At 37.2% G+C, this 14,387-nt stretch overlaps 1 protein-coding gene across 1 annotated transcript; it reads right to left on the bottom strand.

The window, feature by feature from the left end:
• Positions 1-4,284: 4,284 nt before the first annotated feature.
• Positions 4,285-10,565, bottom strand: SVIP (small VCP interacting protein). The gene is made up of 4 exons (XM_020882654.2): positions 10,399-10,565; positions 8,294-8,344; positions 7,512-7,625; positions 4,285-4,409 (listed from the first exon to the last, which is right to left on the bottom strand). Exons 1-4 carry the CDS (start codon positions 10,450-10,452, stop codon positions 4,395-4,397), a joined length of 234 nt encoding a protein of 77 aa, XP_020738313.1. The 5' UTR covers positions 10,453-10,565; the 3' UTR covers positions 4,285-4,394.
• Positions 10,566-14,387: the final 3,822 nt, after the last annotated feature.

Raw genomic sequence — 14,387 nt, 5'->3', positions numbered from 1 at the left:
CTTTTTCCTAAATATTTTTTCCTAAGTATTTTTATCCTATGTGATGATATTGTATAATTTACAATGTTTTAAGATTCAGATTGTTCATTGTTCTTGTATGCTAAGTTGCTTCAGTCATGTCTGACTCTTTATGACCCTACGGACTGTAGTCCGCCAGGCTCCTCTGTCCATGGGATTCTCTAGGCAAGAATACTGGAGTGGGTTGCCAGCCCTCCTCCAGGGGAATCTTCCCTACCCAGGGATCAAACCTGGTCTCATTATGTTTCCTGTATTGCAGCGAGTTCTTTACCACTAGCGCCACCTGGAAAGCCTCAAGATTATTCATTACTTATATTATAAAGACAGAATTGACTTTTTCTATATAATGATTTCGACTTTCCTGGTAACTCAGCTGGTAAAGAATCCGCCTGCAATGCAGTAGACCCTGGTTCGATTTCTGTGTTGGGAAGATCCCCCTGGAGAAGGGATAGGCTACCCTCTCCAGTATTCTTGGGCTTCCCTGGTAGCTCAGGCAGTCAAGAATCTGCCTGCAATGCTGGAGACCTGGGTTTGATCCCTGGGTTTGGAAGATCCCCTGAAGGAGGGCCTGGCAACCCACTCCAGTATTCCTGCTTGGAGAATCCCCATGGACAGAGGAGCCTGGCGGGTTACAGTCCATGGGGTTGCAAAGTAAAACACAACTGAAGCGACTTAGCACAGCACAGAATGACCTGCATTTTGCTACCCCACTAAACACATTAGTTTCAAAGTCTGCTATAAATGCAAATTGATTGTGTCAGTGGCTTTTGAGAAAATCAGAGAAAACTGTACCACAAGTCAATCAACTTAAAGCAAATACACTTATCATGGGAATTTGAGATGCTTGCTTGGAGATGTCCAAGGAATCACCTTAAATATCAACTCAGATAGGTATGCATGTCTACCTACCTCTTACTGATCTGTTTATGCAGATATTATTTAAATCTAAAACCAACAAGAGTTACCTTTTCTTCTAAGGGCACAGCACTATTCTTATCAGTGAAAATAACTTGAATTGTTGGAGAAGAAAAGGAAAATTCATAGCTTATGGCCAATTCTTTTGAAGTACCAAAGATGATAGCTAGAACATTTACTTTTATAGAAAATACTATATTTTATTATTAAAAATGCTGCTGCTAAGTTTATACATATGTGTCCAGCCATATATATCTTCCATCTTTACTTAACACAAAATAAAAAACAAAATCACAAAATAATAATCCAAGAAACCATTAAACTCTGCATGCCAGAGTGAAGTTCAAGAATAAAAATCTAGAAAAGTTTTAAAAACTTTTTTTTCTCATTTTTCTCTCTTTTATAAATAGTAAGTATATTTTATTCTCATAGAACTCTATGAAGATTCTATAACTACTTTCCATGTAGAAATAAGATATCATTTAAGGTGTATTAAATTGCTTTTGGTCATAATCCTCTATAAAAGCTAAAGTTATTCATATAACAGAACTCTTTTCCCTCCTTATCCAATGCCACAAGACTTTGCATATTGCTAGCAGAATACTATTGGAAATACTAAGCAAATATAGGAATTCACATTACAAACATACTGGGCCTATATTGTTGCCAAGCATCACTTTCTCTGTAATTTAAAGTCTGTTTGTCCTAGCTTAGGTGGGATAATAGATCCATAGCTTTCAGAGATGGCCTGACAGTAGCATTAAAAAATGATGAACAAAAATCTTACCCATGACACCTCTTAGCTGCAGGTGTGTGGCTTCACTCTGTACAGAGTCAAGATTATACTTCATATATGTATATACACAGACTCACTATGAAGTTTATTATAGTATTTCTCTAAAATACAGGAGACAAATAATAGCATTTCTTTTTTAGAGTATAGGAAAAGAAACAGGCCAACCTATAAATGATTTAAGATATAGTAAAAATAAAAAAATTTGTTCAACAGAAACGGCCAAAGCCAGTTTTTTGTATAGGAAAATGTATATTTGTACCCTGTAAGCCAATATGGCATTCATAACAAAACCATCTGTGGGAAAAGTATTAATTGCATTCCAAATACAATCAGTGAAACAAAATATCACATACAGATGTTTTAAAAAAAAAAACATGCAGCATGTCAACACGGGGGCTGTGCACTAATACACAACTTTTTGTCATCAGCCATAGTAATAGTTTGATGATTAGAATCAACAAGCAGTGGTTTAAGCACTTAGTATCTTAATGTGGTAGTTATCAATACATATAAGCATTTTAATGTTTAGTTTTATTTATTTGGTTGGGGAGTTTGGGTGACATATTGAGCATTATAATGCTTTTCTATTTAAATTATCAATTATGGGAAATTGGCTCTAAGCTAAGGTTTCATTAGAAACCTTATAACTTTATAACTTTGAGAAAGATCCTTGAGAATGTGTGTGTGTGTACTTTTTTTTTAAAGTAGTCACTTACTGATTTCCTATCAGGCATCCAGTCTCCCCTTTTGCCTTCCCCTTCCTAACGCTATTCCTAACATCTGAGTATCACTCCTTAAGCCATGCAACCCATGTGGATTGGGGATAGTTGATTAAACCCAAGGAGGCAGGCCATGGTTGACTGGAAGGGCATATCCACTGTTACTAGAAGGCAGTTCACCAGCACAGCATTCTTGGTTCAAAGGTAAATAAGCATGGTATTTGGATATAAACTGCTATTAGAAATAGGGCATTATCCCCAAGATGTACGCCTTTTGTCTACACTAACCCAAACTATAAGCTGTAACACTGATAAAACTGTCTTTTCTATATTAAAACAGAAGGAAGGATGCACACATTCTAGGAATGGTATACTCTGGTTCCATACCCAATCATCTATTAATGTTCTTTTCTCCTTTCTGCCTTGAAAAAAATTAATCATGTTCATTAGTCAAGAATTTTATTTCTAAAATACAATCCAATGACTTCACTATCCTTTCTGGAAAAACATACCACCAATTCTCTAAAGGATGAAGAAAACTGAACCTGTCTATAACTACATATCTTGCCTGGATAGTCACAGAATATTTCATTCCATAACTGAAGAAAGTGATTCTTCCAATTGAGGAGTCAAGAGATCTATGTTATAGTTTGAAGTCTTTAAAATTAAAATACATCATATAATACAAGATTTGTGGGAGGGATAAGCAAGATAATAGTTCAGTTTCCTTTCTGTAGATTAGGTGAGTTGGTCTCTTTAATTTACAATCCTTATTACATTTAATACCTGAAAATTCTAATTTAGGGCTCAGACTGTGGCCCTGTCTTCCAAAAGAGCCACCAAATTAAAAGATACAGTAATTCTTCTGTTTTAGCTTATTATATATCAAGAAACTCAAAAGACCAAAATTGCTATAATAAATGTTACCAATGAACAAACATCTAAAAAGTTTATGGCAATGCATCACACAGAATTACCCTGCAATATTTTTATGTTTAAAGTAGACCTTTTTAAATACAATACTTACATACTTCTTTCATACATTCATACTGGCCTTGGCAATTTCACATCTGTAAAAATCTTATAAGCATTCTTTAATAAATAAAAAAGAATAAAAACACCTATAAAATTTGGACAAACACATTCACGCTAAGTATAACCCACCCATTCTTAGTTTAACTCATTCAATTCCTACAAAGAGCTTTATAGAGTTGAATCCAATACTGTATGTTGTACATCGTTGCCCTCTGATGGCATCACTAACATATAATTTTAAATTCAGCAAGCAAAAAAAAAAACTTTATTATAATGCAAAAGAGAGTATGTTAATTTTATAAGCTACAGAAATAGAAATTAGGAGATATTTTATGTTCTCTAGAAATAAATATTAATTTCTTAGTAAGTTAGAAAAATGTACAGTGTTCCTTCATATAAGCCCTTCAAATGATATTTCAAGATTTTCCCTGATGATCAGTTTAAAAGGCACTAAAGTCTACAAGTTTAAGCAAAAGTCTCCACATATAATGAAAAAATGAAATATAAGGTTAAGCGACAAATTATAAAGCGCTAGATCATTTCATAAAGGAGGGAAAATACAAGTGCAACTTTAAACATGAGACATATGCAGAATTTTTCCATGCAATATACAAATATATATTCACTATTTAGGCCCATGTTTTAACTACTAAAAAGTGGCAAATCACCCACCATCTGTAGAAGAGCAAAGGTAGGGGAAATAAGAATTTAATGAAAGGTCTGGCCATTTTCTAACTCTAACAATCAAAAGCATTTTCAATATTCAATTTTGAAAAAGCACTGCACTTGAGAGCACTAAAATTACAAATTCTGAATCTGCATTTATTCAAAGAGAAGAAATTAAATTGAGGATGTCCACTTGATTGCAGATATTAGTTACTGGCAGTAGACTCTTCCATTCATGCTATGCTTTATGAAACTGTCCACTAGAAAAGATAAAAATATAGAGGAAAGTAAATTTTGTTTTAAAAGTTATGTTACAATATTCTAGTGAACAAACAGGTAAGAGAGGAATCTGGGCTATACAAATGTATAGTGATCTTTGTGAGGACCAGTGACTAGTAAAATTTTACATTATAGTCAAAAGTCTGAAATAAAATACATGATGGTGTACACAGAGAAAGAAAGAAAATATCTGGACAGGTTAACGAGGGGTAGCTAGGTCCCAAATATCTGATAATCAGTAAAACAAAACATCACAAGACAAAATAAAAACAATGAAACTACAAAGTAAAAGGAATTGGAATTCTTGTTTGAGGCAGGGGAGTGAAGAAGTGGTAGAAATGATTAAACAATGGTCTGGCAAAGTCTGCCTGGGGAAGAAGATGGTAACCTGTACTGCCGTATTCTTGCCTTGAGAATCCTATGGGCAGAGGAATCCGTGGAGTTGCAGAGTCGGACACAATGAGCGTCTCACACACACACACAGTCTTTCACTGTCTCAACCTGAGAAACTATTCCACGTGGTATTCTGCTTAATCAAGTTTATTAAATTTTGCAACAGTAAGTTCTGAAAAAGCCATTGGGATAATAATATTTACCAGTCTCTAGAGTAGTGTTTTCCAAGTATATTAAGACATATTATTGAGTATAATATGCTTTTAAAAATTTTTATTTAAATAAAGTTTAAAAATTAAGGATGCATTCAAGTAAACTTACTTTCCTTTATTTTAGGACTTCTTACGGATTTAAATATTGTTTTTTTTTAATCTCCAAGGAAGGTATTCAATATATAACATAGTATTCAGTGTTTTGGGGCTTCCCTTGTGGCTCAGTTGGTAAAGAATCTGCCTGCAATGCAGGAGACCTGGGTTCAATCCCTGGGTTGGGAAGATCCCCTGGAGAAGGGAAAGGCTGTAAAGTCCATGGACTATACAGTCCAAAGAGTCTGTAAAGAGTTGGACACGACTGAGCAACTTTCACTTCACTGAGTATTTTTAAACAATTTCTTACCATGGCACTCTATTTTCAACAAAATAGCCCTTAGGATTAGTATTACAAACACTAGAGCAGTGATTCTCAATCTGGTTTGACATCAGACTCCTTGGTGAGCTTAAAAGTCCTGACGGCCAAGCCCTACTCTCAGAGATCCTGACTGGTACAAGGTCCGATCCAAGGTCCAGCCTTTTGTGAAAGTTCACCAAGAGCCAATGGCATCTGCCAGAACTCTGCTGGTAAATCCTGACCTGATGCTAGTTCATGTGCTGATGCCATCATCACACTGACTTCGTAAAATAAGGCTGCCTTTCCAGAATACAGTAAGCGTTGCCAATGCCAACTGTCCTTGTAAGAGGCAGTTAGTCAGCAGATGAATATGTGGAGCGTGTGAAGACAGAGAGGGTCCTGTTTTCCTCATACTATGGAGTCAGGTTAGGAAGAATCTAGCTATACCACAGGACACTTAAGGCCGGAGAGCGGCCCCTAAATAACCCCAGGCCAAAGGGTTTGAGGATTAAAGTTACTGTCTATCTTGTATTTCCTCTTCTGTTATCCCTGAAAGTGAAAGTTGCTCAGTGCTGTCCAACTCTTTGAGACCCTAGGGATTATACCCTCCACGGAATTCTCCAGGCCAGAATAGTGGAGTGGGTAGTCTTTCCCTCCTCCAGGGGATCTTCCCAACCCAGGGTTCAAACCCAGGTCTCCCGCATTGCAGGCGGATTCTTTAGCGTAAAGCTGAGCCACAAGGGAAGCCCTGAGCCACCCAAAATTTTGAACGTCACTGTATGCTCTCGACGAGCAATGCAGGTAGTCAAAGAAAAAAAGGTACTGAATTTAACACTGATAATGTCTCTCATTTTGTGCACTTCTGAAGGGACCAGAAGAAATGTAAGACCTAACTTTTTTTTAATCTATAGGCTTCATCGCATGGAAACTTCAGCTTTTATTACAGAAGTCCTTTTCTCTCTTAAGAGTTCAAAAGCTGATGTAAAATTTGTTAGGTTGAAAGTGAATGTCACTCCGTCGTGTCCAACTCTTTGCGACCCCAAGGACGATACAGTCCATGGAATTCTCCAGGCGAGAACACTGGAGTGGGTAGCCTTTCCCTTCTTCAGGGGATCTTCCCAACCTAGGGATTGAACCCAGGTCTCCCACATTGCAGGTGGTTTCTTAACCAGCTGAGCCACAGGGGAAGCCCAAGAATACAGGAGTGGGTATCCTATCCCTTCTGCAGGGGATCCTCCCGACCCAGGCATCGAATTGTCTCCTGCATCACAGGAGGATTCTTTACCAACCAATCTATCAGGGAAGCCCTTTGTTAGGTTACAACATGTAAAATAAGTACCTTCTGATTATACAAAAAATATCATGTTTTGTAATATTATATGTGACTTCAAATCATTCAGAAACTTGCATTTCATTTAGTGAAGAAAACAGAGTTTGAAGCAGGTTATAGTACAATCCAATTTGATAAAATTGACATATAAAATGAGATTAGAAACGATGTCAAAATGATACTGAATTTGGGTGATTTTTACTTTCATCTTTGTACCCTTCCATTTTGCTTAAGTTTTCTACACAGTTAAGATTGTTATTAATTATGTAAGTATAGGGGGCTTTCCAGGTGGCACCAGTGGTTAAGAATCCACCCGCCAATGCAGGAGACGCAAGTTCAGTCCCTGGGTTGGGAAGATCCCCTGCAGGAGGAAATGGCAACCCACTCCAGTGTTCTTGCCTGGAATATTCCATTGATAGAGGAGCCTGGTGGGCTACAGTCTGTGGGGTTGCAAAGAGTTGGACATGACTGAGCACACATATACATACACACACGTAAGTATGAAGTATTAAGATATAGGGTTAAGATAAACAAGAAAAATCTATTTTCATTTCAGGAAAAAGAAAACAAATCTATTCCAATGAATGTTGAAATGTTCAAATAAACTGACAACTTTTTCCAATCTATGTTGCTCATGCTTTAAAATTCACATTTCTCTGATAATCTTTTCCTGGAGGAAAGTATTGAATGGACTGCTACTTGAGTTTTCAAAACTTCCAGGTAAATCAAATTGTCAATCCATTTTAATACTTACCCTAAGTCCACCTTCCGGTGGGGGTCCAGATGTAGCCATTTCTTTTTCTAGTTTTTCCTTTTTCTTTCTCTTTTCTTCCACAGACTGAACATTCAGAATACCCCGAGATGCAGCCTTCAGGAAAATTGTTGATAAACAACAAAATTGTAGAAAAACAACAAAAATTAGTTTTTGGTGTCCAGAAGCTGTCTTTTGCTTTTTGCCTTTCAGGTTTTTCTTTCGATGTGGGGACAGGGGAGGGGGTTGGTCTCTTTTTTTGGCAACAAAGAATTAGACTATTTCTAAAACAGTTTTACATAAAAACATACTACAATTTCTTCATTGGGTATTTTGCAACCATACATTTCGCCCCTGAAATTACTTCACAACGTTCAGTGCTTTACAAGGCACGGTCATTTCATCTCAAGGAACAATGTTATTAACGGGGCATCTCACATAACTGAGGACACGTGTATGGTAATCGTCATATATTAAATAACAAACCCCTGGAGGAGGCCACAGCAACCCACTCTAGGATTCTTGCGGAGACGACCTCATGGACAGAGGAGACTGGCTGGCTATAGTCCATGGGGTCACAAAGATGTGAACATGACTGACCACACACACAAATGACATAAATGCATTAAATGAATTTACTGAAACACAGAAATCATCCTGAAAAATGTTTAAATTTGTAAGATATCAGATGTCATTTTCATTAGGGAATACTACTAGTAATAGACATTTACAGAGAACAAAGCAGAAGGTTAATCATCTCAGGTCGGATTTTATTTCACTCTCACCTCCTTCTGTCTCCTCTCCGCAGCCTCTGCAAGCTTTGCTCTTTTTTCTTCCTAAAAAAAAATGTGTAAGAAATATGGTTTTAAACAAAACCAAACATGATCCTTGGTATTTTATACTTTATCTTACCAGTAATATAATAGTTTATAAAAATAGTACTGGCCTCAACTGTCCCACTAGGAAGGCCATTACTTCTAACATTCATCAAATTCTCAACTTTCTGAATTTCATTTTCCCAATCAGTGTACCTTCAAGTAAGCACAAGGTGAGACATATATCTACACCTATATATACACATTTTATATCTCATACATACATACACAGATTGGCTTGTGAAATAATCTATTTGCCTTTTTTTTTTTAAAGCGCTAACAAGTTAGGGCAATAATAAAACAAATGACATTGAGCAATATAAGCAGGGAAATACATGGTTGATACTGCCAATTAAAAAGGAGTTTGAGGCAGCCTGGTATTTTCAGAAAAAGTTCATGAATGAAGAGAATGAATCGCATTGTGTAGGACAAGAAGGACTGAAGGATATTTGAGATGTACTGTTCTATGTTGGGACCCCATGAATATTATTTTTCTACCTGAATTAATCACAAGTTATAAGTTATTTAAATATGTAAGAGAGTAAACAGCATTCTCTTGGGAGCTGTGTTAATAATTTCATTTTCCACAAAACACTCACTCATTCACTTATTCATTCTTTGGATACTTAATGAGCAACGATCATACCTAGTAACTATTCCCCGTGCTGAGAATACAGCAGTGAAATAATATAGAGAAATATTTCCACCCACATGGAATTTACATTCCAATAAGAACAATCATATATAATCAAATAAATATACATTTATTAGACTGAAGGAAGTGCTTCTGGGAAATACAAAGAAGAGTATGGTCAAAATGGAAGGATGGGTTGATGGTAGAGTGGAGGATCTATTTTACTTAGAGTGGTGAAGAAAAGCCTTAAAGTGACATTCAAGTATTCTGCCATGTGGTTATCTCTGGGGGTGGCGGGGAGGGCTTAACAACTGCTGGCACATTAGTTTTTTATCAACAGCCAGATAAAGAAAATTAAGAACATTTAAAAGCAACAGTAGCAAGAAAGACAAGGTGAATTTTCACCTATCAACTTCCAGGTCATTTTTAGCACTTAAGATCAAATAGCTGAAGAGTTAATGTACTTCCCTAAACAACTCCTTTCCTTCAACGAATTTTTAGCCAAATATTAACAAAGGAGAGGAACTTAGGTTTTTTGTTAGCAATTCCCTGTAAGGATTATTAAGGTAAAAAGGCTGTTAAAAATAGGAAGCTACAAAAAGTATAAATGTACTATACCACAAACCACCTAGATACATCTGCAATTATCCAGATAAATAACGAATACTTTCTAGTACAAGTATGTCCCCGATAAACATGGTGACAAATCGACATATTTTTAAGATGCATTTCTCGTTAAACTGAAAATTCAAATTTCAGGGTGCCTTGTGTTTTTATTTGCTAAACGTGGCAACCTTACAAATTGTATACTCTGTACTACATAAAATGCTTTTTAAAATAGAACTTAGGTAAATACTAAAGAGAAATTCATTAATACAGTATCTAATAAAAAGCAGAAATATGAGACTTTATTGAGCACCTTCTTTAAACAGCTGATACAGACACATAAAAATGCACATCTCCTACAAGATGAAATTCCTCAATTCACGGAGAAAGAGGGAGGTCTTTTCACATATTAAGTTCATCTACCGCATCTCCAGGAGTGGTCCCCACAGCGAACCGTCCGCGTGCGCCTGCGTCCTATGAACTCCCGATTTCGCCAGCGGCGAAAGGTAAAGAGACACTGGAGCCGCCTTCAGAGGGAGAGAGACGGACGCGGAGGCAGCCCCCAAATCCCGCAGGCAGGACGTCGATGTCCCTCGGGTTGCAGCCACCCGTCTCTGCCAGCTGGGTCCCCACCGGTTACTCTCCGGCCCGCGCCACCGCGTCCAACGGCCCGTCCCGTGGCCGCAGCTCGGGCCTCCCGGCGCGCCCCTCCGGGAACAGGTGCGCGCGGCGCCGGCGGGCTGACGCGGGGAAGTGGGCAGGCAGCCTTACTCACCAGGTCCGGCGAGGGAGGCGCGGCCTCGGTGGGACAGGGAAAACACAGCCCCATGGGGATCGCGGCCGGGGTCTGCTCCGCGGTCCGCCCAAACCAGGCCGTGAGAACTGCGCGATCAAACGCGGGTCTCAGGTCTGCGGCGCTCGCTCCGCCCCCGCCGGGCGGCTCGCTGACTGGGCGGCTCAGCCCGCCGCTCCGCTCTGCCCCGCCCCTCTGCCGCAACACCCCGCCCCGCCCCGCGGATCCGCCCACTCACTCTCCCCGCCCCACGACTCCGCCCACATATACGCCCCGCCCCTCGGCTCCACCCGCGCCCCACCATTCCGCCTGGGCTCGGCTCCGCCCCACTGTTGCCGGGCTTCACTCCAGCCCCGCCTCGACCCCGCCCCTGCAGGTAGCCCCGCCCCTCTGAAGCCACTCCCCACCCATACCTCCAGAGGCTCCGCTGGGACCAGGCCTTGGACTCAGGAAACACCTGCTGAGGGCAGCACGCGGAAGAGGGATGGAAAAGTGTGGCTATAGCCTGCGAACCTCTCTGTGGCTCCCAGTTGGCTGACCCTGTATAAATGAGTGACGTGACTCGGGATAGTTTATGTTATCTTTTGTGAGAAGGGGCTCTGACTTCCAAGAAATCAAAGCCAAGATTTCAAGTTGATGTCAGCACGCATTTCTCTAAGTGCCTCTCACTACTACTCCAGTTGAGAGGGCAGAACATGAAATTTATCACCATGTTTTAGAATTGAGCCGCATGAATGCAGCATTAGTTGAGATGTCTATTGTTTTCTGTTGCGTTGGATGCATTTTTCCATCCAGGAGTAGCAGTAACGTTTGAAATATTCAGAAATATTTAGAGTGGATGCTTAAATGTAATAGGTATAAGAATCACCTGAGCATCAACTTAAATGAATTAAGGTATGAGTTAACAAATATCACAGCCAAATGGACATATCATTGGAAACTTGATGGCAGCATACGGGGTTCTTGATCTTAATATTCTGTTAACAGCTTTATGAAGTCACCAAGTGGTTCTTTAAAATTGTTTAATTTTTTTACCCAGTTAATTTCTGTGGTCTAAAAGTTATCAGAAAACTGCACTTGTCAAGAAATATTTTCTATGAATCCTTTTGAATATGAAGTGCTTATTGCAAGAGCATCAGAGTAAAACAGTGACCATCTATAAATGACGAAAGAGTTTAAAAGACATGATTGAAGATCTGATTACAATGCAGTTGACAAAGAAACTTGGTTACTACTGTGAGTTACAAAATTCAGTATAATTAGTAGAATTATGGCTGTTAATATTTTACTTAGACATATTAGATTTTTAGAAGGCCCATAATTTCCATAATATCTATATTAATAACATTTACCCTTACAACATAAACTAAGTTTTATCACAACTCATTTGATAATGCTCACATATAATTTCATGTACAAAGTACATGAAATATTAAATATTTATTTAATATTTCTTTCCACCAGATTTTTCAGATGTTCTGTCTGAAGCATCCCAAAGTTAGCTAGAGGCCAAAAGAACTTTGATTAGAATTTGAAATTTGGAAAGTTTGTCAAAAATATCAAAAATGTTTCAAAACATTTAATCAAGTATTATAGGGTCACATGTCACTGTAGAACAATACTTATTCACTTAACCAAAGTGACAATAAAAGATTTCAAGAAGCAAATGTTGCAAGTTGTAACAGAATACTGGTTAAAGGCAGAGAAACTTTATAATTAGTTATCAAAAGAAGGTCAATATTTTCCAAAAACTTTCTATTAAAGAGAGAAAGTCAAATTCAGATTTTGTACTACTTTACCTTGCAAATTAAAATTCATTTACTCAGTTAAATTTATTCTACTCTTTATCAGCCTTGACCAACACATAGAATGCCTTTCTAAGGCATTGTCTAAAGATAATCTTCTATATCCATATTAATTTGTCCTTATTTTCTTTCCCTTTTAGCAATAAACAGCTTTAGGACAAAAACCCTTTCTTTTCCCTTAACAAAATGCATTTTCATTCTTTATATCTTCTTTGTCCTTGGATACAAAGATGTTTTCCTTATTAATTTTTAGTAGTTTTAATTAGATACTTTAATTGTGATTCTTAACCTTAAAAATCTTAGTTTCTAATGAAAACTGAGTAAGCAATTATGGACATGTACATTAGCAATTTGTAGACAGGCAAACTTGTGAATATTAGTTGTAATTTCTAAAACAGGTGTTCCATAAAGAAAATATCTCAGTGTGGCACCAAGTATATTAATAATCCTTAATATCTTTAGTTTCTCTGTAAAAGGAAGCTTTTGTTCAGTAATGTTACAGTTTCTTATTTGGAGATGATCTGGATAGTCAATGAATTCCCATCATTGAATTTAACTTAGCAGTTTCAAGTTACAAATAAATCTGGAGAAACGATTTTAGATAGATATACTCAAAACATAATTATTCCTAAAGAGTTCACTTAGATTATTTTATTTACCTTTAATTTATTTAAAACTTTCATATCAAGTTATTTTTCTTGCTGACAAATTTTGTAGCAGGAATAATAAGTTCTTATTTGATTTCGAGTAAACCTAGGTACAATAAAAATATCATACTTAATGTTGATGACCCTAAAGAGATGTCTGTATTAATTAAACTGACAAACGGAAACTTTTCATTCATTAAAATTGAGTCTATTTCATTTAATTTATTAACTCCAGATCATGAGATTCAGAAGTTCATGTGGATTAGTTTCTTTGTATTTCTGACTGTTTATATGTGCTTAATTTCCTTTAAGCCAATTAAATAGAGCTCTTTTACAAATTAATATTGGCAATACCACACCTCTACAATACAAACACACAGACACAAACAAACACCTCATAGATTCCACTCTAAGATTTCAGCCATGAATTGTTACAATAATATAAAACCCATCAGTTTTAAGAGTTTGGATTAAAATTGTATTTCTGGTGGATGGAACAAATCGAGGTCACCTGTTTAGATGACTAATTCTTTCACTAATATTTATAGAAGAGACACTTAAGTGTCTTACAAACCTTAAGATTTGTATTTGTCCTTGACAAGTCAAGTTCCAAATTATCTTTTCATGCTTTGTTTTTTCTTTCAGTAAGAGTTACCTTCCTAAAATCTGCATTTTAAAAAGATGACTATGATTAGAGTAACTGACTAGATAGACTATATGAAACTCAGAAGTATAGGAGAAATTCAGCTTCCTCCTAGAAGGAACTTTGTTATTGTCATACATTTTAATCCTGCATGTTATTATTGCCACAATACCTTGATTTTTCTTAAAACAATCAATTATTTTTTTAAAAATAAAAAAATTTTAAATGATTTTGTATTCATTCATGTGTATCATTTCCAGAGCTATTCATTTTGTGAAGGTCCAAGAATCTGACAACTTTTCTTCTACTTAAAGAATTTTAAGTAGATAGTGATATTTTGGGGGCTTTCCTTCTCCGGAAAAAAAAAAAAATACCCTACATTTTGCTTTCAATTTTGAAGCCTATTTTTGCTTCAAATAAGACATAAGGTTGATAGGATTTTAAAAAATATTTTAAATCAGTTTTTTAAAGATGTCATTTTGGTTACATGATTTATTATGACCTTTGTGGTTTTCTTATGCTTATTTCTCAGCATTTAATGTCGGAGAAGGCAATGGCACCCCACTCCAGTACTCTTGCCTGGAAAATCCCATGGACGGAGGAGCCTGGTAGGCTGCAGTCCACGGGGTCACGAAGAGTCAGACATGACTGAGCGACTTCACTTTCACTTTTCACTTTCATGCATTGGAGAAGGAAATGGCAACCCACTCCAGTGTTCTTGCCTGGAGAATCCCAGGGACGGGGTCGCACAGAGTCGGACACGACTGAAGTGACTTAGCAGTAGCAGTTAGCATGTCCCTGTTATTTTCTTTTTTTAATGTTTTTCAGCAATTTGATTATGAGATAATTTGGTAAGTTTTGGAATTCATTTTGCTT

This window comes from Odocoileus virginianus, chromosome 28 (assembly GCF_023699985.2).
Source record: "Odocoileus virginianus isolate 20LAN1187 ecotype Illinois chromosome 28, Ovbor_1.2, whole genome shotgun sequence".
Lineage (NCBI taxonomy): Eukaryota > Metazoa > Chordata > Mammalia > Artiodactyla > Cervidae > Odocoileus > Odocoileus virginianus.
The sequence above is the reverse complement of the archived record's forward strand: the minus strand, read 5'-3'. Positions and strand labels throughout refer to the sequence as shown.

What these genes read in the sequence shown, in the direction of transcription:
- SVIP (XM_020882654.2), bottom strand. Translation starts at nt 10,452, where the DNA reads ATGGGGCTGTGTTTTCCCTGTCCCACCGAGGCCGCGCCTCCCTCGCCG. An exon ending in CGCCTCCCTCGCCGGACCTG is followed by an intron (nt 8,345 to 10,398) that starts GTGAGTAAGGCT and finishes ATTTTTTTTTAG; the next exon opens with GAAGAAAAAAGAGCAAAGCT. An exon ending in CGGAGAGGAGACAGAAGGAG is followed by an intron (nt 7,626 to 8,293) that starts GTGAGAGTGAAA and finishes ATTTTCCTGAAG; the next exon opens with GCTGCATCTCGGGGTATTCT.